General features: G+C 48.4%; 1 protein-coding gene across 6 annotated transcripts in view; it reads left to right on the forward strand.

Moving 5' to 3' along the window:
• The window catches only part of SH3PXD2A (SH3 and PX domains 2A), a 379,907-nt gene that overhangs the window by 230,035 nt on the left and 123,600 nt on the right, over positions 1-26,272 (forward strand). For 4 of the 6 annotated variants that reach the window (XM_075935538.2, XM_075935536.2, XM_075935537.2 and 1 more), the window contains one exon: positions 22,610-22,638. In XM_075935538.2, the coding sequence (XP_075791653.1) occupies positions 22,610-22,638 (29 nt within the window). The other 2 variants (XM_075935542.2, XM_075935539.2) reach the window with 2 other exon arrangements.

Raw genomic sequence — 26,272 nt, forward strand, 5'->3', positions numbered from 1 at the left:
CTCCCCTCCCTGCTGTAACCCAGCCCCTTTTCTCTCCCAACCTTATGTCCCGGTCCCAACAGACACCACCGCTCGAAACGCAACCCCCACCTTTTCCATTATTTTCAATGGGAAAATTGACCCCACATAACATGTTTTCACTTAACATTTTCTGAAACAGATCTATAGTGTTAAATGAGGAATTACTGTAGTTCCATTTAGAAAACCCCCTGCATCTCTGTATTGTAGTTTCTGTATGTTCTTCCCCAAGTGCTTTGTGATTAGGGATATTTGCACAAAAGCAGAATTATGGTTTGAGGCTGGGAAGTCCCATTGAATTTGACTCTCAGTGGGATTTGTGTTCATTAATCGCTCTGGGACTTTTGAATATCTCCCGTCGAGTGCCAGTCCTCTGATTTTGCAATCTGTGATGTCCTTAACTGAGGCTGGGGAATGAGCTGCAATGAGTCAGTAACGACTACAGTCAGCAGGGCAGTAAGGCCCAGCGGCCCAGTCAGTAATGTCCCTAGCCAGTGGGGCAGTAAGGCCCAGCGGCCCAGTCAGTAAAGTAGTTGAGGCACCCCCGTTTTGGGGGTCAATGGGATGGGATAGGGGGACCTGGGCCCTCCCTCTCCCCCAGGGCCCAGCCCAGGGCCCTGTCACTGGTGGGCATGTCCCACTACTAGCTCAGCGGGGAATCCACCCAAAACACACTGAGCTAACGAGGCCCTTCCGGCTCCCCACCCTGGGCTACTTCCTACCCTGTCAGATTGCGCCCCCCTGAGTCTTCTCCACCTGAGTCCTCCAAGCTAGTTGCTCTCCCTGGTTGGTCCTTGTTGGCGGTCCTCCGCCCCGGCATCTGCCTGCTGCGGTGGTGGTGGTGGTGGTGGCGGCGGCGGCGGCTGCTCCTGCTCCTGCTCCTGCTCCTGCTCCTGCTCCTGCTCCTGCTCCTGCGATCAGGCAGGAGCTCCTTCCCCTCCCATGGTCCACCAGACTGAGCTACTCCCCTGGCTTATATACTGGGCCTGCAGTTGGAGCATGCCCAGCAGGGCTGTGGGGGAGGGGCCCTCTCAGGCAAGCAGGCCTGGTCAGCCCCTCCCGGGCCAGTGCGGGGTTGGTACACCCGGTCACAGGAGGAAAAAACAACAAGATGACGGAGTGCTGACACTGTGTGTGTTTACATTTAGAACTCAATGTAAGAGGGCAAGAGATGAGCTCATTCTGTTTCTCTTTAGTGAATCAATCTCCCCAACACTTGGTTAAATAGTCTCATTCTTTACCGGCTCTGGACTGAACGTTGTGTCTCTCCTGGCCTTGTTGTCTGATAACGCGTCGAGCGGTGTTTTAATGGGCTCAGATGGGAGCTGGCACATCCATATTTCAGAGGCAGCCTTATAACCAGAAAGGCTTGAAGTGTGTCTACAGAAAACCCACAGCATGAGGCTGGTAAATGGGAAGCTAGAGCTGACTTATGGCTGGTGAGGATCAAAGCCCAGAAGAAGCGCAAACAGAGCTGTGCTTGAAAGGCTGGGTCCTGCAGCTGTACCATGCTTATTGTAGCTGACCTGCTGACAGCTCAGATAAGCCATCAGAGCATTAGTCTCGCTCTTGGTGTTGTCTCATTCACTGACTTGGCACTTGAAATTGCAGACCCCCAAACCTGTTGTGCTCTGTTCTGAGTCTTTGTTGCTTGCTTGCATCCTCTAAAACAGACCCGGGATGGCCTTGAGGGGACTCAGAGATAAACCATGGGGCTACGTCTACATTGGCCCCTTTTCCGGAAGGGGCATGTTAATTTCAGAGATCGTAATAGGGAAATCCGCGGGGGATTTAAATATCCCCCGCGGCATTTAAATAAAAATGTCCGCCGCTTTTTTCCGGCTTTTAGAAAAGCCGGAAAAGAGCGTCTACACTGGCCCTTTTTGGGGAGGATCTTATTCCTACTTTGAAGGGTGCTTTTTCCGGAGGATCGGGGCCAGTGTAGACACTCTTTTCCGGCTTTTCTAAAAGCCAGAAAAAAGCGGCGGACATTTTTATTTAAATGCCGCGGGGGATATTTAAATCCCCCGCGGATTTCCCTATTACGATCTCTGAAATTAACATGCCCCTTCCGGAAAAGGGGCCAATGTAGACGAGCCCTGGTTGAACGTGAAAGATCTGTCTTTTTTTTAAACAGGGTCGGGGAAAAAAGCAATAGAAAAGGACTCCTGCCTCTTTAAACAGGCGCTGTCTCCTGCTCCAAGCCACTGCCGCTGAATGTGTGTGAGCTCCGCAGCTCCGAAGAAAAGCCTCCGCTTTCTAAACGGGAGTCTAGAAAATACTGCCTTCAGATTACAGAGGATTTGCGTTCTCTCCGCGTGTTTGCTCGCACCCACCACTGTAGGCTGCTGGCTCAGAGAGCAGTGATGCTCTTCTGGGAGGCAGCTCATATGTAGTTTAATTCCTTAATGCAGTGGTTCCCAAACTTTTCGGCATCACACCGCCCCCTTTTTGATTTTTGAGAAACTCTCACGCCCCTCCGCCCAGGCAGCAAAACTTGTTGAGCAAAAGAAAAGGGGGGGGGGGACTGACAGGGGCCGAAAAACAAAAATAGCAGCAAAACTTGAGAGGGGATTGACTGGGGGAGGTTGGGTCTCCTCGCGTGCACATCCCCCCCCAGAATTTCTTCACGCCCCCCCGTTTTGGGAACCCATGCCCTAATGGCTGATGAGAAGTGGTCAGGATGTTACTCCGGGACTCAGGAGAGATGCTCCAATCCCCTCTTCTACCCTGTTCTGCAGGGCTTCAGGCAGAAGGGGCGGCGCTAGGGGTAGGCAGCCCTCAGCACCGCCCAGAGAGAGCCGTGCCTCCCCCAGGCAGCCCGCAATGCTGCCCGGGACACGAGCCCCAGCACTAGGGCAGCAATTTAAAGGGCCCGGGGTTCTGGCATCGTCCATAGATTGGGACCTGACAGCTGGATGGCTTTGAAATGGGCACTGCTAATAACCGCCCCACTAACTGGACAGGCATCTCATTCTTCAGGCGCATCTGCCCGAACCCCGAGCTGGAAGCACTGCCCGAGCTATGTTCAGGGACACGTTCACGTTTGCAGCGGGTTTTTCTTGTATTCAAACTGTATTTTCATTTGAATATTCATTACTACAGAGGATGATTGTGAGCCTCTTCCCCCAAACCTGCTTGCTACCGGGACCCTCGGCGCATGGATCTTCCTTCTCCCACCCAGAAAATGGATTCTGTGGCTTCTGCCGCACCATCTCTCCTCCCTTGGTGGGCACCCAGATTCCGGGCAGGGAACGGGCAGGCTAAGGCAGGGGACGGGGGCTGGGCTAAAGTATGACATACTCTGTGGGAGCTGTTTTACCCTGGTGCACATAGAGTAGCCCTGAGAAGTATGGGCTGGCTTGGCCTGAAGCACCCTTAGGATTAGGGAGAAAGGAAGTCGCCTAATACCTGTTCCCTGCACTCCCAAGATGTGCCCAGTACAGGTATGTTACACATCAGCATTTGACCCAGTATTTTGATTGTGCTGTTATCAAAATGCTTTAGGCAGGTAAAACTCTCGGAAGCCCCTTCATTGTCCCATCGCCTCATTGTGGAGAGGCTCTCGGTGATTCGTCAGTTATGGTAAATAAACGAAGCAGCACATCCTGTAATGTAAAAGCTCACATTTTTCAGGGTAAACAAAAGAGACATAAATCATCGACACTCGGCGCGGTGCCCTGGCCTCTAATGCATGCTCAGTTCACTGTTCCAGCCCTCGGGTTTCATCTGGACAGTGATTTAGAAGGGAAAAGCTTTTATCTAATTGCAAGACGAGGCTCTGCAGAACTCCCCAGACATTGCTAATGGAGGAGGTGCGTAGCAGGGCCTGCGGTTTTGGGCTTGTTTGGTTTTTTAAGCTGGATGCAACGGAGGAGTGAGATTCCCGTGTCACCTTGGTGCAGCCGCACAGACCAGGTGCACTTCATACGCAAGAGCAGGAACCTTCATTTAGTGACCAGTGGTGCTTTTGATTGGCCAGAAAGCGACGATTCGAGACACATGGCATCTCGCCACTTGTGTAGTCTGGACACAATTCTGTGCTGAGTGCCCTTAGTTCCCTTGGAAATCGGTGGCATCTGCTGGGTCAGGCCCATTGTCTCTTCCTTTCCCTGAGAGCCCGGCAAGCATTTTTGTGCATTCCCTCCCTATCTCCCATTCTTCTGACCTGTGGCATGGCTCACTCTGGAGCTCAGCGGTGGCCTTCCAGAGCTGGCCAGAGGACGTGGCTGAGGCTGGCATACAGCAGGCGGTGCTCTTCTGAATGCTGACATGAGGGAAGGGCTCCCAACCTAAGTCCCTTGTCTGTGCTGTAGAGAGGTGTGTGCCATGGAGCCGGGAGCCAGAGCTAAGTACATCGGGCTGACTGGTAAAACATTGACAGCCCTGCCGTGCATAGGGATGGTAGCTCTCCAGTACAGCACATACAGGGACGCTGCTCCAGGCTGGGGAATGAACGCAGACCAAGTGCTGATAACACGCTTTTTGGCAGCATGACGTTGCGTTTTGCACTCCGAGTTTTATCCTCGTTGTGGGATAGATTTTTCAGTGCCGAGAGGCTGAAATCCTGCCCTCCGTTCTACCAGAGCTTAGCCAGAGCATCATTAACTTGAGTGACGTTCCTCTGGATTTACACCCGTGTGCCCGAGGACAGAATTTGACCCTATTCACGTTCAGTGGTAATGTCCGAATGGTAACAGGGCAGAGCCTAAGGAAAGGAAATGGCACTGGGAGGAAACAGTGCAGAGAAACGCGCCACAGTCCGAGGCACCAGTGGGGAGTCCGCAGCCCATCGGGGTCTGTGCGTGACCCACAAGGCGTTTCGTTTACCGTTGCTCACACAGCATTGCCAGATTCTGCTGCTTTCCGTCCATGTAGGTTTTTTCCTTACTAAAGAGACACACATAAAGCAAGGGGGCATGTGATGTGAGGTGCGGGCTGATCGCACACAACATTGATTGTAAGAGCCGCGCGCTCCCTCTGCACCCAATCACAGCGCTGCTACAGTGCAATTGGCACCCCCTGCAAATTCTAGGGACGCACGCGCAGCCAGCAAAACTACTCTATCCCCGGAGGCCATCTTCGTTCTGACAGTCTTGCGAGCCACCGAGATGTAGGAGGGCCACTCATTCAGCCCACTTACTAGCCTAGGTTGTCCATCGCTGGTCTGTGGGCCAAAAGGAACCTCATCGACATTGTAGTACTGTGAGTTACCAAGAGAGCGAGCGTGACTGCTTAAAAGAAAAAGGGGAGGGCCGTAATTCCTGCAGTTGGCTACATTTTCCCCCTGCCCACATCTGATCAGATGTATGATCACGCGAACAATTGCACCATTTACAAACTGCAAATGCCCATTTTGCCTGAACAGACAGACAGACACTCTTCATGTTCCCGGCCTCTGATACCTGCTAAATCAAAGCTCATTCGGTAGGAGTGGGGAGACTCATCACGTTTCTTTTTAGCTTAATTAAAATGTCTTCCTTAGCCAGCCAACTGGATGGGAGAAATTCGATTCTGCTATCCTTCCTGTACGTTTTTATGAAACCAAGACACAGGCTAAGAAATTGGCATTGGAAAATATGTGTTCCAAAGCCTGATGGGAATGAACAAAATAAAATCTGCATTAAGAGTTGGGCAGGGATTTATACCAAAGGGATCTGATTGCTTCATTCTTTCACTGCAGATGGACGTGAACAGTGTCCAGATCTTTTCAGAGTTTTATCCATCTCCTCCCTTCCTGGGATTGGGGCCAGAGTTCCCAGGGAGTGGAGAGACAGGGACTAGGTTAGGGAAACTGAGGCTGGGACTGCAACTCGGTGCACGTCAGGGGCCGGGAACAGAACTGAGGCTGTGATCATGGGACCAAGACTGAGTGCGGCCGGGCTGTAACAGGGGGCCAATGCTGGGCATGAATTCGGGGATGTGGCTGGGGTCACAGCCTGAACACAGCTGGGAGCTCAGAGGAGCGGGGCGGAGTGGAGCCCAGCCATGCCCCCTGAAACATTCCTCTGCATTCCAAGTTTGGGAACCTCTACAGGATGTAGCTGTCGCTACTGTATAGAAGTATGTTTCCTTGTGTTTTCTGTGTACCCCAGGCACCGGCTTTTTCCTTTCCCCGAGGGGGCTCAAAACCCACCCTGCCCAAGGCTCCACCCTCACCCCCAAGGCTCCACCTTGCCCCACCTCTTCCCACCCCTGCTCCGCCCCCACTTCACCTCTTCCCCGAAGGCCCCATCCTGCCTTTCCCACCACACCCAGTTCCTCCCCCAAGCACACCCTGCACTCGCTCCTCTCCCCCCCCCCCCCACTCCAGTGCTGCCTCATGCTATTTACCAGCTGATTACGGCAGGTGAGAGGGCGGGGGAGGCGTTGATCAGTGGAGCCACCACAAGGCTGGAGGTGCTGGAGGGGAGGAGGATGTTTAACGTGGATGCTCCAGGGCTGGCACATGGACTTGGCAGCTGTGCTGTGCACTGCACTTTTAAATGCTTTCAGACAAATTATTGTCATCGATTGCATTCCGTGGGACTTTTCCAGGGATATTGTAGCAAATAAACTCACTGAGCCTAATTCAGTCCTGGTGTAATTATGTGAAACAGCGCTGTCCTTAATGAGATTTCCACTCAGTTGCAGGGTTGGATTTGGCCAAGGATCTCTACCTTGTTTCCTGTGAAGAAGCTGGAAGGTTCTTTTCTTGAGCTTCTGTGTATTAATGAGGCTCCAGAGCTATTTTACTATAGTGCTGCTGCGGGGGGCAGCCATGTCTTCTGTCTAGCAGTTAAGGCCCAAGGCAGCAGTTGCACCCAATTGTTCATCTCTGGCAGCAGCTATGCCTATTGGGTGCAGTCCATGAGGAGTAACCCTCCCTAGTGTGTGCAGTTCCTAGGTGGGGTAAGGGATCCCGGGCCCTAGTGCTCCATCAGGCTTGGATTCTGGGCCTTGGGAGACTGGTTTGTCATCACTCATGCATGGTACCTTGCGTGAGCCTCAAGTCAACCTGCTTGGGTCACTTCTGCCTCCCTCTACAGCCAAGATTGGCCGTCCGTGGGGAGTGCTCCTTGCAAGCATCCTTCCCTGGTCCCAGTCTCTGGTGCCACCGCTCCTTTGTTCCCCAGCTTGGTGCGAGGTCCCCTCATGTCTCCGCTAGCTCTCCCAGAGCATGCCCTTCTCCCTGCTCAGCCAACTGAGCTGTCTGGCTGCCTTTTAAACCCCGCCTCTGCCCTGAGCATGCTCCACATGAGCAGCGGGGCAGGGCCTCCTGAGCTCAGAGTTGCTCCTTTACGCTCTGCTGTCCAGTGTGAGGATTACATGCCCCCTTACAGCTGCGTTTTCAGCTAGGCAACCCTCATTTCATGAGCACGAGGTGCCTGCGACGTGTGTCTGAGCATGCCGTGCAAATCAGAGAGCGGTGCACAAGCTCAGAACGGCACCTGCGGTTCCTGTGATCCATGCACAAATTCCGGCAAATTGCATCCTTCCGACAGAGAGCAGCAGGGCATGGCTCCCACCAAAGCACATTCATGACCTTCCTCAGCTGGCCTGAGGAGGTTGCTTAAGAGTGACATACAGCACGAGGTGCTCTGTCCATTACCTGGGCCTGCCGTTGGGTTCTGTGTGCTGCCCTGAGGTATGTGTTATTAAAGGGAAATTGCATTGAGCAAGAGCAGGTGGGAGCCAGAGTTTGACGACATCAGGGACAGGCTTGTAATGCCAATCCAATAAGACTTCTGACAGTGTCCTTGGCTGTTTTTAATCAATACAGCTTCAAGTGATGTCCCCGTCTGCCGGCTGATTTCTTCTTTGTCAGGTCTTTCTTTTTTTAATCACACTTTCTGATGACTATGAACATGCAGCAGGAGGAAATATGCCGGTGGAGAAAGACAGAAGTGAACTGTAAAGTAATCTGTAAAAATTGAGGCAATGGAATCCCAAAGAAATAAGATTTGATCTTAACAAATGTAAGGTCCTTCCACACAGGACATATATAAAAATGGCAGGGCATACCAAGCAGTCACAGCCACGGATGATATTACTGTTTTGCATAAATTAGATCTATATCCACTGCAGGGAGACTGTGATATCAGAATTGAGGGGGTAACAAAAGCAACTCTGCCTTAAAAAGTGTTCCACAATTTGAGAGATTTTAGGCTTAGGAAACCCTCTCCATGATGCTGCGTAATTACCTGGATTAAATAAGTGTTTATGACTGAGACTTTTAAACCAGTATGTGCGAAGGCGCCTCCAGGCAACTTCGGTTTTGCTCTGCTGGTGTTAGAACCGAAGGGGATGTTTTTAACTCTACATGCTGGATACTGCCATTCTGTAATCAGTCCAGAGAGAGCCTACGGGAGTTGGCAATCCAGCACAGTTTATGGGATGCTTCGATAAGTTTTAGAGTTTTGCTGTTACCAACAAAGCTTGGTTCAAAGAATAGTGATTTAAGCAAAAACACCTCGAGTTCATGAACTTGTGATAAATTTCATGCACTCTTATTTATTCCTGTGAGTAATAAAATGTAAGGTCCTTCTGTGCTTCACTTTGCAGAAGCAAGCAGATAACAATGTCTTGGTGAATGAAACTGGTGTCTGATAGAGGAACTGTGTAGCTTTTATAAGCAGACACAAAGGTCTTTGATATTGCCGCTGGTTAACTCGGGACATGCTGCTGAGATAAAAAGACAAAGAAAACCACTGTTTACTGTGGGCTGGGTGCTGTAACCCTGACAACAGAGGATCAGATTTGAGAGGATGGTCTTTTTGTCAGCTGCAACAAAGAAAAGGACTGTAGTCCCAAAATGAAGAAATCAGAATTCATATGATGAGCTTCATGCTGCCTTCAATGCACGCCATGAATTTCTGCGTATCCTGAAGAATCTTTCAGGGTTGCGCAGACAGCAGCTGATTTTCAAAAATACTTCTTCTGTGGTTTCATTTGAGAGAGGCAGGCTCTGCCCCTAAGAGCATAAACCCAGCCAGGGGGGCAGTGGGGTTTTTAGTAATGTGAAAACGACACTCACGCAATGGCCATCTGCTGCCGTCACTCCAAATCTCTCAAAGGGGAGTTTCCATTGCACGTGGGTGGTTAATAACAAAGCAGGAGCAGGGTGAAAGAGAAGTGTAAGCAACGTGTTAATAAGGGAATGTCTACACAGGGATCAAACACCTGCTGTTGGCCTAGGTCGGTGGACTCAAGTGTGTGGTCTCCAGGGCTAAAAAACTGCTGTGTGGGGTTGGGGAAGTCATTTTTATTAAATATAATATGTCTTTATACTGTACATAACCTGTTGTGCCCTAGTTAGAAACTTTGGTCTCAAAAGTTAGATATTTTCCCCTGTTCTTTCTGCGATCTATAGAAAAGCAGCCTTTAGCTCAAAGGTTTTCACAGAGGTTTATGGAGTCAGCATGTTTATTTTTATTTAAAAGTTCTAAGGGTATGTCTACACTACCCCCCTAGTTCGAACTAGGGGGGGGTAATGTAGTCATACGGAGTTGCAAATGAATCCCGGGATTTGAATTTCCCGGGCTTCATTTGCATAAAGCCGGCCGGCGCCATTTTTAAATGCCGGCTAGGTCGGACCCCGTGCTGCGCGGCTACACGCGGCACGGACTAGCTAGTTCGGATTAGGCTTCCTATCCGAACTAGCTGTACGCCTCGTGGAACAAGGTGTACAGCTAGTTCGGATTAGGAAGCCTAATCCGAACTAGCAAGTCTGTGCCGCGTGTAGCCGTGCAGCACGGGGTCCGACATAGCCGGCATTTAAAAATGGTGCCGGACGGCTTTATGCAAATGAAGCCCGGGAAATTCAAATCCCGGGCTTCATTTGCAACTCCGTATGACTACATTACCCCCCCTAGATCGAACTAGGGGGGTAGGGTAGACATACCCTAAGAGATTATGCTTAATTTAGGCCTAACAGATTTTGTGTTCAATGCAGATTTAAGTTTTTTTTAAAAGACTCACTATTATCTAAATAACAAAATCATTCCATCCAATTTAAATATAAAGAAACCATCTGTATTTATTCCCTCCCTCCTTTCCTGGGAGGTGACCGGCCAGAGTGCTGCTGAACAGAGAAACAACAGTCCCACAGAACACGCTCAGCTCACATCAGATCTGCTAGACTGCAATGGGGACAGTGGGAGACAAAGCTACTGACTGGTTTGCCCCATAGAGTGGTTCTGCTCAGCTGCTGCAGATTCAAATACATTTTGATGCTGCCCAAACCAGGTCCAAGTCCCTCCCTCCCCCTCCCGCGTCGAAGGCTCTGGGAGGAAGTTTGGGTGGGGGAAGGGAGGAGGTCAGGCTCTGGGAGGGAATATGGGTGCTGAAGAGGTTTGGGGTATGCTCTGGCATGGAGTTCGGGTGCTGGGTGCAGGCTCTGGGCTAGTGCAGGGGGTGCTGGGTGCAGGCTCTGGGAGGAGATTTGATGGTGGGAGGGGGCACAGAGGGTGGAAGCAGTGTTCCCTCTAATCTTTTATGTCCTTGTGCGGATTGTCTTTCATTATGTGCACCAATGTGGAGGGGATGTATCACATAGCAAGAGTCGATCCACACACAGACAGACATAGAGCGGGAGAGAGGTGCTCTTCTACTGGCCCCAGCATGGTGCTTGAGGCTTCAGAGAAAGAGACACACGTCCCCTGGTGCGAGAGGCATGCACACCAGGTGTGAGAGGAATGCAAGCACTTTCCCCTCACTCCCTTGGGGCCTGAGGAACAGGATCACCAGGGCCCCACACCTGTTCCTCAGGCTGACGGCAAGGTGCCCCAGGCACTATAACGAGGGTCACGCCCAGTCAAGGCTTGCAGGCAGAGGAGTCAGAGGAGCATGCGGACTCCCTGTTTGACATCCTCTCTTCCGCTACCCTTACTTTGGTGGCCCTTCACAAAGAGGTGTCCAAAAATAACTAATGCTTTGTGGCAAACCTTCTTCTCTCTGCCCCCCATCTCCAAATGGGCAGAGTGTAGGTACAGTTTCCCAACAAAGGGACAGGAATACCTCTTCCCACACTACCCCAATTCCCTGGGGATTATGGTGGTTAACCACAGGGAATGTCAGACACACTCAGTGCTATGTCCCAAAATAAAGTCTCCGAGAAGCTGGACGTGTTTGGATGGAAAATGTATTCCACATCTAGCATATAACTGAGGGTGGCCACCCCCCAGGCTCTCCTTGGCCACTGTGAATTTAACATGTGGCAGACTGTGGCCATGTTCAAGAATGCCCTCCCTGAGGGTTCCCATTAAGAATTTCGGGTGATCCTTGATGAGGGCACGGCCACTGCCAAAGCAGCTCTCCAAGCAGCATCAGAAACCACAAATTCAACTGCTCACATTGTGTGGCGAGCTTCATGGCTGCTCCTCTCTAGGGTATGCACCAAGGCTCAGCAGCAGCGCTTGTGTTCCCTCGAAGCTGAGCCATTGGGCAGCCACCCAGGACAGATACAAATGCCACCCAGCTGATTAACAGAGCACCCCCAGCCAGCAGTTTCTACGGGTGGTGTTTCTACTGGTGGTGCACATCCACACATGCCTTAGTGCACATCACAAAACTTATTCTGCACACGGATGGTAAAATTAGAGGGAAGATTGCTCAGCAGTTGATTCAGGATCTCCCATTGATGTCCACATCCTGTTTGCAGAGCAGACCAATAATAAATTACATGGGCTGAAAGACTCCCATATTACCATAAAACTGTGGGTATCTACGTGCTGGGCCCAGCATGTAAGCAATTCACAGTGCAAACTCCCAGGACCCGGGAAACAGCCTTGGCAAGATCCGCTTGGCGAGATTAGCCACCCGCACCCACTCTCTGCCGAGTTGGGATTAACCTGCTCCAAGCAAGGAGCTAAGAAATCGTTTTGAGGATATGTTTGAGGATGACACACTGGACTGTTCCCTGCATCCAGTTTTCCTACTTTTTGGCAAGTGCCTTTCCCATTTCCTCCCAGCATGGTCAATGGTAACCTCGAACTGCTGCGCCCTCAATACAGCAGCACGCAGCTACACGTTCCAGTGTATTTCCATCCCCTAGTCTCTCTTCTCCCCTCTCCTCCCCGTCCCTCTTCGGGAACACTTCTCTCTAGTGTTTTCTTGCACAGGAGGTGCAATGGCTCCTGTAGATGGGGGCGGTAGAGGAGGTTTTGATTAGTATTTTTTGATCCAAAAGGCTAAGGGCGATCTGCATTACAATGATGAATGCCATGACCTGGTTTCTAACATTTCGTATTTTTGCTATAAATAGTGTACAGTAATAAAGTGACACATCCTGGCCCACTGTGGGACAGAGGTAGATTTGGCTCTCAGAAGGGACAGCTGGGAGGTTGGCTCTCAGGAGGTACTCAGAACAGGGCCCGTGGTGAGGTAAATACATTTTGATCTCCTGAGGAGAAACTCACCATGGAAGGGGAAAAACAGGGCAAAGCAGAAACAGATGGGGATATGATTCTTAGGCAAGACCTTGTTTTTGTGCTGCATCTTTCCAGGAAAAAGCCTGCTGTAAACATCCATGTAGTGTTTCCTAGTGCTGGGAGACCTTTACAGGAGAGGGATCACATGGCTTTAATTGGCTGTCACGATATTTCCAAAGCCTCCTCGTTCTACTGAACACTCTCTCACTGCCTGTTGGGATGGCTGGAGGGGCAGGGGCTATTGCACTGTGCCCCAGTACTATCGATCTGTGTGGCCTAGCAAAATGCTGAGCGCTTAATACCAAGGCCCTGTCTTCCTCCAGGAGAATCACTTGATATTAATAAAATAATAGAGCAAGTGGCCGATTCTGGGTTTCTTCCTACTGGGCAAACTCAGGAAGTCCTTACGCAGAATCCAGTCTCATCCCTGCCATGGAATCATCTGGTGGAAGAAATCTCAGAGGTTTCCTTATTCTTTTGGGAATGGGGGAAGAAGGGAGTCCTCCCAGACACCCGCATAGAAGAGGCTATGGCAGCTGTCCCCCAAACCTGTGGCTGTTGCCTCTCTGTGACCCCTGCTTCCTCTGACGCTTGTTCCCTGGGGGCATGTCTAGATTTGCTTTCACTTTCGAAATAAGATATGCAAATTCGGCACACATTTGCATATCTTCTTCCAATCGCTTTTTCGAAAGAGGTTCTTTCGAAAAAGAAAGTAGTCTAGATGCTGATCTTTCGAGAAAAATACCCCTTTTTTGAAAGAACCGTGTAAATCTCGTTTTTTTAATGAAGAACGTTTTTTTTAAAAAAAGGGGTTTTTTTCCTCAAAAGACCCACGTCTAGACTACTTTCTTTTTTGAAAGAACCTCTTTCGAAAAAGTGATCGGAAGAAGATCTGCAAATTCATGCTGAATTTGCATATCTCCTTTCGAAAGCGAAAGCAAGTCTAGACGTGCCCTGGAACCACAGTCTGGCTTCCATAGTTAGTAGTTGATATGGAGAGGGACACCCCTCAGATTTGGGAAGAGATGGGGACAGTATGTGTCACTTGCCACAAACCACCACTTACAGGGGCACGTGTATCTGCGCAGCTACTCAGAGATCTTCCATTGGGTACATCACCTCATCTAGATATTTGCCTCGTTTTACAGCAGGCTGCATAAAATGCACTAGTGAAACCTGGACAAACTAAAATTTCACACAGACTGTGATTTATTTATACTGCTTTATACACTATACCCTGAAACGTAACTTCAATATTTATAGTCTAATTTATGTATTTTATAATTATGTGGTAAAAATGGGAAAATAAGCCCATTTTCAGTCTCTGTGTTCTGTGATATGTTTGTATTTTGATGTCTGATTTTGTAAGCAAGTAGTTTTTAAAGAGAGGTGAAGCTTTGGGGGTTTGCAAGACAACCAGATAATGGGGGTACAGTAGTCAGGAAAGTTTGGGTGTGTCTAGACTGCATTCCTCTGTCGGCAGAGGGATGCAGATTAGGCAGGTCGACATTGCAAATGAGGCAGGGATTTAAATATCCTGTGCCTAATTTGCATAAAAATGGCCACCGCATTGTGCGGACTCAGCATTTTGTTGGCAAAAAGCGGCAGTCTAGAGGGGGATCTGTCGAGAAAGAAAGCCTTTTTCGACAGATCCCTTATGCCTCCTGCAAGGAGGTTTACAGGACATACCCTTTGAGAGCCACTGAGGCAGAGATCTCAGAGGGGTAACCGTGTTAGTTTGTAACTTTAAAAACAAGGAGTAGTCCTGTGGCACTTTAGAGACTAACAAAAACAGATATCTATAGTATCATGAGCTTTCGTGGGCAAAACCCGTTTCTTTAGATGATATAATCTTGAGGTAGAGGGTACACTGCCCAGTAGTGTCTGAACCCTTTCAGTATGAGACCAGGATAACCATATTTTGAGGCTCCCCTGATGTATCCCCAATTTGTGATTAGCCTTTTGCAATGAAAACTTGGGTTGATTTCACCCTGTTGACTTCTTTGAGAAAGGCTGGAGTCAGCTTTGTCCCAGTGAGCAAAATGGAGCAACAAATGTGATACTACAGAGCCAGAAACCACTTGTAGCCATGGCGCAATGTGTAGTAAATAAGCCTATACTAGTTTGTCCCATGCCAGCACTTGAGCAACTCTATGAAGATAACTGAGGGATGACAGAAAGCCAAGATCACCTCTTCAGTGGTACCTCATTGTGAATACAATGTCGTATTCACACTCTATGGCTATGTCTACACTGGCATGATTTTCCGAAAACGCTTTTAACGGAAAAGTTTTCCGTTAAAAGCACTTTCGGAAAAGCATGTCTAGATTGGCAGGATGCTTTTCCGCAAAAGCACTTTTTGCGGAAAAGCGTCCGTGGCCAATCTAGATGCGGTTTTCCTCAAAAAAGCCCCGATTGCCATTTTTGCGATCCGGGTTTTTTTGTGGAAAACGTACTGTGCTGTTTACACTGGCCCTCTTGCGCAAATGATTTGCACAAGAGGGCTTTTGCCCGAACGGGAGCAGCACAGTATTTCCGCAAGAACGCTGACGATCTTACATGAGATTGTCAGTGTTCTTGCGGAAATTCAAACGGCCAGTGTAGACAGCTGGCAAGTTTTTCCGCAAAATCAAATGATTTTGCGGAAAAACTTGCCAGTCTAGACACAGCCTTTCAGGCCAGCAAGAAATCCCTGAGTCTGAAGTCAACTCACCAGATTTTTTCTCCCCCTCGTGTACTCTTTTGCTTGCGGCAAGGAGTTATGGACTCTTAGACTTCTCCCTATCATCACAAAGGGGGCCATTCTAAGACTACTGAAAGCTGGACCTCTGTTCAGAAAGGACAGATTCATGTTCAAGAGGGTCTACAATGCAACAATTTATATCAGGAAATGAATAAGACGCTTTACCGGAAAAGAAAAGCCTTCATCTGTTCATTTGTCTTGGGGAGAGGGGGAAGCAATCAGTTGTGCTCTTTATGGTCTGTTAACCCTGTATCTTGAGATACAAAATGGCGCAATGAACCAAGAGAGGCGAAGTGGGTAAGAGAGCAGAACTAGCAGCGCTCAGCTGTGAATCATAAACTCTCTTCCTCTTTAGCTCACTGGGTTGGACCTTTGCTGTCGGAGTAGGAGAGTTATGAACTTTCCCCACTTTCTCATTGAAATTCCAACTGCAGAAGCACTAAAGTAAAGCAAAAATTGTCGTGTACTTATGTGACAGAGAGGCCCTGATGGTAACTAGGACTCCTACGTGCCACCATAATACAGTCAGTACCACAGATGCCAACTCTGTGGGTGCTTCAGGGCCGGAGCATCTACACACAAAAATAGCAGGTGTAAGCATCCACTAGCAGTTAGCTCCTCACACCAGCTATTCCCTGGCTCATAGGAGGCTCTAACTAGAAAGGGGAGGAATGGGGATACAATTGGGTAGAAAGAAGCAAGATGGGGGAAAGAGTGGGGGTGGGGGTCGGTCTGGGGCTGAGCAGGGGTAATCCCTGGGGAAAGGAGGCAGCTCCAGTGCCTGTGGTCAAAGTCCGTAGTGGGAGCTCTAGGGGCTGTGGATTTGGAAGCATGCATTGGCCATGGAGTGCCTGTCCGTTTGTGTCAGATAAAATCAGTAAGGAAAAGTTTTAGGGCAGGTTCTTAAGGCAAAGATGGTAACATTGGTAAAAGTGGAAGAGAGCTGTTTCAGTGTATTGCATTCTCAAATACTGTGTCAGAATCCGATGTCAGTAGCGTGGAGAAAATGGTTTGGAGAACTGCAACGCGCTTTGATAATCCGATCAGCCTGTAGAGAGAGGAAGTTATTGTTACTGTTGCTCAGTTACATAATGGAGTTCGGCGCTTTTGACTGCCTGCCAGTTCCTAAGAAGTTGAATGATAGTTGGAGTGGTTGATTTGAAAAGCCATCCATTGCAGTGACATTGGCGCCCCATAGCCTCAACAACTCAAGAGGAATTTTGGAGCATGGCAACATAGACATCTACAATGTGTGTAAACAGCCTTGGAAACGCCAGCACATGTGAACTGATTTTAATGTGTGTATTGACGTATGAAAGGCTCTGGCAGCTACACATTAACCCCCTCCAATGGGTGGCAGGTAGGCTAGGCGGGGAAAGGTACTGCCTTCCCAAACTGCTAGCCTGGCGCCACCCACACTCTGCCCCCAGAATGCCTACGGGGGGCAGAGAGGCTGGGGCTGTGCGTTCTCTGCCCTCCCCGAGCTCCAGGGCTGGAGAGACTGGGATTGCGTGCTATTCGCCCTCCCTGTGCACCAGGGCTGGGGAGGCTCGGGCTGTGGGCTGCCCCACCTCTCTTTAATGCTGGGGGGTGGAGCCTGGGTAAAAGGGGTGGGGCTTAGGCAGGGTTGGGGGCTTGCCTCCCCCAGCCCTACCTTCACCTACCTCCCATGCCCCCTCCACTTGGTCTCTGTTGTTGTTTCACCTCTAACAGGGATGACGAACACCACTAACGACATTGAAAAGTTGCTTACTTTCCCTGTAACTTCTGTTTTTTCTGATGCAACACCTGGTCTGCCACTTCCTATAGAAATACTTTGTAGTGAATTAGGAGCTATGAGGAAAGGGACAGATAATAAGACAAATATAGTGCCAGTGTATAAATCCATGGTACACCCACACCTTGAATCCTGTGTGCAGTTCTGGTCACCCATTCTCCAAAAAGATACATTGGAATGGGAAAAGATACAGAGAAGGCCAACATAAGTTATTAGGAGCATGGACCAGTTTCTAAATGTGGCAAAATTAAAAATAAAAGAGACAAAGAGACAACTTAGCAGGGGTATGAGAGAGTCTAAAAAACATCATAAATGGGGCGAAGAAAGTTAATGAGGATGTGTTATTTAGCCCTTCACATTACACGAGAGCTAGGTGTCCCCCAGTGAAATTAATAGGCAGCAGGTTTAAACCAAACACAAAAAAGTGCTGCTTCATACAGTGCAAACAGTGGAACTCCTTGCCAGGGGATGTTGTGAAGGCCAGAAGGAGACCTGGGAGCTAAGTTCATCAGTGGCAATTAGCCAATGTGGTCAGGGATGCAACTTCACAGTCCAGGTATCACTCAACCTCTGACTCCCAGAAGCTGTGACTAGACAACAGGGGATGGATCACTTGATAATTGCACTGCTCTGTTCATTCCTGCTGAAGCATCTGACATTGGCCACTGTAAGAAGACAGGATACTGGCCTAGGTGGGCCATGACATGGACCTTTTTATGTGCTTAATTCTACAACAATTCCCTGCCCTTCGCCTTTTACAGATGCTATTTTCTCAGCGCGTGGAAGAACATCATGGTCACAAATCTATATTAAATGCATAGAACCTGGTCCTCCTTTTAGTGATTCACACACAGCCCGCAGCAGTGACTGGGTTGCTAGACTTGGGCTAAGGGGGCTCTAAGAATAGCTGGGTAGAGAGTGCTTTGAAGTTGCAGCTCTGTTGACCACGGCTGGGAGGCTCACTGCTTAAATATATCCCAAGAAGCCTTGTGCGTGTTAATGGAAGGACCCCATAAAGCATGCCATGCTATGGTTCCCCTTCAGAACAAGTGTGGGGGGGGGGGGCAGCCATAGGTGGTGTGTATGTGCAAAGGAGTCTCTTCACCCCCGGTATATCAGAGACATGGTCGCCATCTGTTATATCACGCAAGCAAGGTAGTAACAAACTTCAACAGGCCTTTATTTAACAAAGGTGAAACCTCTTTACAAAGCTGCTGCTGCACCCCCTGTAGCTCTCACTCAGCTCTGGTTCATCTCCTCCCCCCTTCTTCCTGTTTCCTGTGCTTCCAGACTCCCAACAGCCAGTGCTCCCAATTCTAATCATTACAAGCAGCATCTAAAACACTACACCATCCGTTCTGCATATACCTCTATGAAGGGGGTGAGACCGAGAGAATGGGATGTTACATAGACCCCATCCATGCAGACCTCTGCAAAGGGAGCACTCCAGACTGTCAGCTGGCATATGGCTGTGGAGGGCTGAACTGCATCGCTAAAGCTAACCTGTTGACTGGAAAGGGTGTTGGTTTTCAGGTAATTCCCTCACAGAACAGTGGCATAAATCTTAATTGCAAGGCCTCTATGTGGGATTCAAGAGAAACATTCCAAGGTCATGTACAACAATGAAAACCATTGGAGAAAATCATGGCAGATTCCTTCTGAAAGCAATATACATTTGCAGTCTTCTCAGCAGCTTGAATTTTCTACAGCACTTTTATTAACTCGGCTCTAAGAGTCTTCTTTTGTTATGCACCTTTCCAACTGTGATGCTAAATAGTGCTTGTCTCTATTTTGTATTAACTATAATTGACCATGGCAAGAAAGTCAGTCTCCAAAGAGAGGAGTTGCCATAAGTATTCTCTGTAATGTTGTGAAGATGTCCTTTCAGATTGCAAGTGACACAGAAGTTGAACTGGGTGATTTAGGTCAGTGTTTCTCAACCTCTTTTTTATAAAGTACCCCCTTTTTAAAAAAATAAAAAATTATAAGTACTCCCAGTACCTACAGTTTTCAGACACACAATTTTTTTCCTACCATTGCAACACATTTGTTTAAACAACTTAATTGTAGCTGGGTGGGAGTTGAAATTTTTGGGTGCAAAAAGTACAAAAATAATAAACCCCCTGTAAAACTTAAAATAAAAAATCCATTTTCTCCAGATTTCAGTTGTGTTGACGTACCTCCCCAGACTTCTCTTGAGTACCCCTAAGAGTTGAGAAACACTGATTTAGGACAGATAGCAGAAAAATGTTCTGCCTTGGGGAATTAAAGAAACCATATTAAACTCCTCCTTTGGCAGACAGTTTTTGATGCAGGGCGCAGTTTATTACTTGAGTTAAGTGCTGGTAGTGTGCATGGTGCTGTACAAAACGCAGGAGAAGATGGGGACCTTGCTCTGAAGAACTAATCATTTAAATAATTATTAATTTAGAATTTTCTTTGCCATTCTTGGGCATAGCCCTGTACTCTAAACTTGGCCCAGAGCACTGCATGAGAATTCCTTTGAGACTCTGAGCAATCACTTATTCTCTCTGCTCAGCTTCCCGCTGCCACAATAGTGCCTTTGTCCCATCTTTTGTCTGGTGTGTCAAGTTAGAGAATGAACTCTTTGCAGCAGAGACTCTTACTTTGTGTGCCTGGCACGCCTAACACAATGAGTCCCCAGATTCAATTATGGGCTCCTGGAAATACTGTAATACATCTAATAATAACACAACACTGTAAGAAAGGCTGGTGTCTTGTCAGGCACTTTAAAATAGCAGGTTCCCATCACCTGCAGTGCATATGCAAAGACACTGCTCTTGCAAATGCTTATTCCGGGGTGGGCAAATACCGGCTTGCGGGCCAATTCTAGTCTTCCAGGATTAGCCCCTAGCAAGCCCCTGCTACTATATTTACCTGCACCTCCACACTTATGGGCAATCACAGCTCCCATTGGCCTCAGATCGCTGTTCCCAGCCAATGGGATCTATGGGAAGTGGTGTCCCGGTCCGTGCTGTTTCCTGCTGCTCCCACTAGCCGGGATCAGCGATTCGTGGCCAACAGGAGCTGCAAGTGCCTGTAACTCCAGAGGCGCAGGTAAATATAGTGGCGGTAGCCAACCCGGGGTTAACCCTGGCAAACTGACACCATTTTATTGCCCAGCCCTGGCTTATTCACCTGAGAAACTCTACATGAATTCAGAGAGACTATTCACATGTGTAAATCAAGCTTTTTTCCAGGGTTGGGACTAGGGATGTAAGCAACTAGTCGACTATCATAAGCATAAGCTTATCCGATAGTCGAGTAGCAACTCGACTAGTTGCTTCCCCCCCTTGCTGCCTCGCCCAGAGGCAGCAAGGGGGGGGAGCAGGAGCTTGTGCTGGGGGAGACGGCTTAAAAGCCGGTTCTCCCCAGCACTGTCTCCGCGGGAGGCAGGGGTGTAGCGAGGCACTGGTGTGAGCTGAGATCAGTTGATTCCCAGCTGGTGCCCAGTCCCAGGTGCTGACATGCTCTTAATGCATTTAAAAAGCAGAAGTGCAGCCAGGGGAACCAGGCACCAGCTGGGAATCAACTGTCCCAGCTCACACCTGGCACTCCCTCCCCTCTGAGCTTCTGCTTTTTAAATGTCTCAGTTGCCAGCAGGCTCTTAATACATTTAAAAGGCAGAGCCACAGAGGGGTTAGCTCCCAGGAGCTAAACCTGCTGCTGCACCACAGTTTCCCCCGCTTATCAAGTAATCGACTAGTGGATTCAATTCCGTTTAGCATCCCTAGTTGGGACTTAAATTAGGCTTAACATAGCAAGGCATGGGAATAAAGAAAGCAAAACAGAGAGGGTTAAATGTGAACACAGAAGGGAGGATGTCTAGTGGGAAGAAGTGAGTTTTGAGGAGGAATCTGAGGGAGAGTCAAGTCGTGTGACACACTGGAGCATAGAGGCCATTCTGGGTCTGGGTGTTGGGATGATGGAGGAGACGTAAGGAACACCCACGTGCATGGGCAAAGCATGAGTTACAAGCGGGGCAGGAAGAGGTTCCCAGAGAGACTGGTTGTGATCTCAGACTGGTGTAAATGAACAATACTCAGCTGGAGTCTGCGTAGTGCAAACCTGGTACAAGCGAGAGGAGAATCAGGCCCATAGCACAGGGAGGGACTCAGCTCGTGAAGAGTTTGAATACACAAGGCACTCGCCTCCTAGCAGCTCTGCATCTCCCCCCCGACTCCACAGGGAAACCACAGATGCCTGTTTGTTTCTTCAGTCTGTTGTAACAGAGGGATCACATCAGTGTCACAGGCTCAGTAGCACACTGTTGTCACTCAGAGTGGCCGGTCCTGGGCACCTGAGAGGACCAGGCCTGGTAACGTCAGTGCAGGAGCCAAGAGAAGGAAGCAGGGGCTGAAATGGGCATTGGGGAAGACAGACTTCTTTAAATGCAGAGCACGTTGACCATTGGCCCATATGCCATGGGAACGTTATATCAAGCAAATGCCCGTCTGTCTGAGTCTACGTGGAATCTGCCTCCAGCATGAATGGGGTCTATCTGGAGGCTCCTTGCTGGCCCAGCTCAGGGGATGCTGCTTAGAAGAACAGCGTGCAGTGGTGGCCCAAAAGGAAAATGTCAGGGGGCCCAAAAAGAAACTGGGATTTGTCCTCTTCTTGACTGGCAGTAAATCCTGGCCATCCAAATGTCATGGGAGTAGTTCCAAAACATTTGGGAGGATCAAATTCCTTTCTACACTCGTTGATTTTAGGGAACATGCCAACATTTCAGATTATCCCCAAATACTCTGGACTTTAGATCATTGGTGGGGGGATACTTCATTTCCCAGCTTTTCAAAATGTACACAGTGCTGTGCAAGAGACCACAAACAAGGCAGTCACTGCCCAAAGAGGTGACAAAGGTCTCAATCTGCCAGGGGCAGCATCTGTAGCAAGCAAACCCCGGATCCTGACTACACGTCCCATTTCATGATCAGGGTTTGAGAGACAGATACAGACCAGACACTGAGTGTGAAGAAGTAGTTACCATAGTTACATATTTCCCCCCTCATTCTAATTATTCTAAAACAATTTCTCCTGGAAATTTGTGGAACCAGAAGAAAAGCTGCCTTCTCCGTCCTGAAAACAACAGAAAGGAACCACATTTTCCTCTTTAAGCAGGAGAGGACAAGTGTTTGACAGAGCCAACCAGAAGGGGCTGGAGTTTCTGCAGATGTTAATGACTATTTGAAATAAAGGACTGTGAGCAAGGCAAGCTATGACTCTAGCAACTGCACCTTTGCAGCTTGCGTCTCACTTGCTTTTTACCTTTGTAAGGGAATGTAATTCAGCAATAGGGCAGTAAATAACTTGATTTAAAGGGGTGGGGGGTGGGAAATGCCAACTCTTCTCCCCTGCCTTGCTGGTTGTAGATGGTTTGCTCTGGCTTGGATCACATGGTCCATTGGCCCCCCTAGTGCTGCAGAAGCACCAGCTGCTGCTACTGCTGCTGACAAGCTGCTGTTGATCAGGGTGTATAAGTCTGTGTGTGTCAATGCCTTGCAGTTCTAACCTCCACTTTAAAGGAGGGCGAGCAGAGGATGAGCCTTTGAGTGCATGGGTGGGAATTTGGGAGGCACCCTTTTTGCCCCCTGTGTTCCAAACGCTAACCATGTCTATCTGTTGTTGCCTATTTTTCAGGGACTATGGATCCTCGAAAAGAAAATCAGGTAAGAGACCAGACTCTCCATATAATGCATGACTACACAGGTTGTTTTTTTTTTTTTTTTTAGATCCTTCCCTTTCCCTCCTGTTGCATGGTATTTCGTACTGATTTGACTCTTTCTCGCTCAAGAGGATTGGGGACAGAGGTTTCTGACTATATAGGTGTACAAAGAGAAAATGGTCTTTATATTAAACTGCTTTTGGGACAAAAATGACTGGCTTCCCTGCTGTTTGCACTTATACCAATCTTTCTTCAGTCCAAGAAGGCAGCTGTCTTAAATTAAAGTGCTCTTTCTGATCTCTGTGTACCTGTGTGTAATCCAAGAGTGGTCTGGCTTCTTTATGGGGGAGTAGGAATACTGTTCTCTTGCAGTTTGAGTTTTATTTTGTGGCCATCTGCCCTACCAAGTTGCCTCTCCAAACGGATCTTGTATGATTAATGTGAAATAGTCTTGCTGTGGGAAGATCTCCTTGCCCCTAGATATGGGGTGTAGCCTGGCTCAGAGGCTGTGGTATGGGCATCTGTCTTTGTAACGGCTGTTACCTTTTGTAATGCCAGTCTGACACAAATATATGGCGTAAGGAGAGTCTGGGATGCATTTCTCCCCCCCCCCCCCCAACAGAAGTTGGTTCCATGAAAGAAATTACCTAATCTAATATAAATAATCCAGTCCTCTTTCCCTTCCTTAGGGCCTGCAGTGACTTATATATCTTTTTCTGGACAAATTTTCAAAGATGCCCTATACTCAGCTTGGTTTGCCCTAAACTTACTGTGGCCAGCAGCCGCTTCCATTGACTTCTGAAAATATTGAGCATATTGTAATCTCAGACTGGGCACCTCAAATCAATAGCCACTTCTGGAAATGCTGGTTTGGGTGTGGCCTTTTTGTTTCAAGTGGTATTATAGCAGTTCCCTACCCACTGTACCGAGCCCATGGGAGTAAAGGTCACACCCCTCTCGGAGAATCGCGTTGCTTGGAGTGATCGGTCAATTAAATCATGAATGATTTATGTTGCGCTCCTGCAGTAAGCTAATACGCTAATGGGCTGCTGTCATCTGGCTCTGCTTTCCTATGGACTCGCTAAGAGTGCCATGTGAAACTGCGAGCCTGTTGCCTGCACAGGCCTAGAACGGCAGAACTCTTTTTAGAATCCCTGCTAGGGAATGAAGCGGTATGTCATCTGGAACCAGTGAGGGGCTGGCTGTCCTGAATCCTAGCCCACGTGTGGCAGTCTTTTATTGTTCCAGCCCTTGTCAGGAACTAGCTGGATTATATTGTATCTGACCGTCCTTTCCATTGGAGGCTTATTACATTTGACACCTCTCTGTGCCCCCTTTTTGCAACAATATTAAATAGGGATGTAAAATTCCATGAGGAATTCCAACAAGTTAACTGGCTAAATGTGAAATTTAATCAATTAACCAATTAAGGGGGGGGACTCCTCCAGTGTGGCTGGAGCAGCCCCTGTCTGTGCACCCCCTGCCCAGCCTGCCACAGAAAGGGAGTGCTCCCAGACACCCAGAGCAGCCCCTGTCTGCAGCAGGCCCTGTTGAGTAGGAGCAACCCCATATCCATAGTGGGTGGGAAGCTGTTCCAGCCACACCTCCCTCCCCCAACCAGAACTGGAAAGTATCATCCATTAAGGGTGATGCTTACTGGTTAACATTTCATATCACTAATATTAAGTCTGACTTTTTTAAGTGGGTCAGTCAATGATCTTATCACTTTAGAAAGTAGGTTAGTAACCCACATTCTCCCTTTCTCCATAGCCTTGGCTTTCCCTCCCTCCTTCGTATTAGTCAGGATTCAGACCTTGCATTCCTAGCTTGCTGACCTGTGTCTTGATCCTTCAATGATGATAGGATACAGATTTATCTTGTAACTGTTTTCTAGAAACCTGAAAACATCAATGTATCTGGCAAATATTAAGGGGCTTCAGGGCGTGCTGGGCTCTTTTGTTTTAGTTTCTCTCCTTTCCCACTCTCCAAAAGGCCCACTCTCAGGTTAAAATTCCAGGTTTTAATTTTTTTTTTTTTTAAAGATTATGACCTATCCAACTTACTGGGTGGCTTTTTTGGTTTTTTTTTTCTTTGCTATTATTTTACACTGTTTCTTGTAGATATACTGGAGGGAATTTTTTTTTTCTTGGTGCTTCTCGTACCCTAACCCAATGCTGTGGTGTTTCAGTTGCAAATCTTTCAAAAGCTTGATGATTACTGAGCAATGGAAATGCTGATCATAAACAAAGACCCTTTCTTTTGAGCTTTCTTGTATGCAAGCTTGTCTTACAAAACCCAGGTTTTGATAAGGGATGTTGGGTAGTGTGTAACTGCTAAAATTTGATGGGATTACACAACTATTCAGTTAGTCTCCGGAGTCAGACCGGCAATTAGTGTGCTCTGATAAAAGCAGCAGCACAGGGTGTCAGCAGCCCCTGTCCAGGGGAGCTCACCCCACCTTCTGTGGACAGGGGCTGCTGCCATGGTAGACTTTCCTACCTCTGTAGGAGACAAGGCAGGGGCCAGGCAGGTCCGTGGAGACAGCATATGTAGGGGGCCTGCTTGAAAGCCGGCTCCTTGCGTGTATCGACTCCTGCCTGTTAACCCTCTATGCTGCTGCTGCTTCTCTGTCTGAGGCAGCAGCATGGAGGGAGGGAGAGGCATACCAGCTTCTCCTCTCGCACCCCGCCCACTGCCTCTGCTACAGGCTTATCAGTTAATCATTTAGTCAACTTCACACAGACATTCCCAATTTTGATCTGCCTGGCTTCAAAAAAAGCTGCAATTGAGATGTTGTCAGAGCCTTGCCCGAGAGCCTTTATCAACATAAAAGGACAAACACGAGCAGTCTGGCACAATCATTGTTGTCACCTTAATTTCTTAGGTGTTGGATGTGCCTGCATTATCCATGTTCACTTAAACAGCTGCAGCTTGTATGTTCTGACCACTGGAAAAGGGCCCTATTGTAAGGACCCAATTAAAGCTCCTTTGTGATTTAAAAAAAAAAAAATCTCTACAGAGATGAATTGACGGGGTTCCTTGATACCTCTCACTAGAAGTGGCAGAAACAAGGTATTCTGGAGGTTTTGCCACCTGGAAGTCTGACAACTTGTTTCTTGTCTAACTTGCTTGAGGACATGCAGCATGTCAGGGTGCATTTCACTTAAGTCTGAAGCATAATTCCAATTGAAATAATTTGGAATTAGGAACCTAAAGAGCTTTATTTGGGGATAGTAGTTTTCAACCTGGGGTCTGTAGTCTGTATCTCTCCAGAGGTTTGTTGATTTCCAAAAGTGGTCTGCATCTTCATTCAGATGAAAAAAGGCTGAAAACTACCAGTGTAGGGCCTTGTTCCTTGAGCTGCGCCCATCTGCCGGGTACATATGCCATTACTTACTCTAGGGAGCAGTCTTATTCTCTGCCTCAGTTTACCCAACTTACATAAAGGAAATGATACTCCTTTCTAACTGCTGACCCCTTTCTTCCCCCTCCCTCCCCCCCCAACCTTGCCCCTTTAGGAATGGAAGTTGGGGCCAATCATTGTAAGCTCAGACAGCAGAGCAGTGGGACCAGTTCCAGTGTATTCTGTAACTTCAGCTACCGTTTCCACCTCCCTCCTCCTTTCGGGAGCCAAATAG

This window comes from Pelodiscus sinensis, chromosome 8 (assembly GCF_052426305.1).
Source record: "Pelodiscus sinensis isolate ZL-2025 chromosome 8, ASM5242630v1, whole genome shotgun sequence".
Lineage (NCBI taxonomy): Eukaryota > Metazoa > Chordata > Testudines > Trionychidae > Pelodiscus > Pelodiscus sinensis.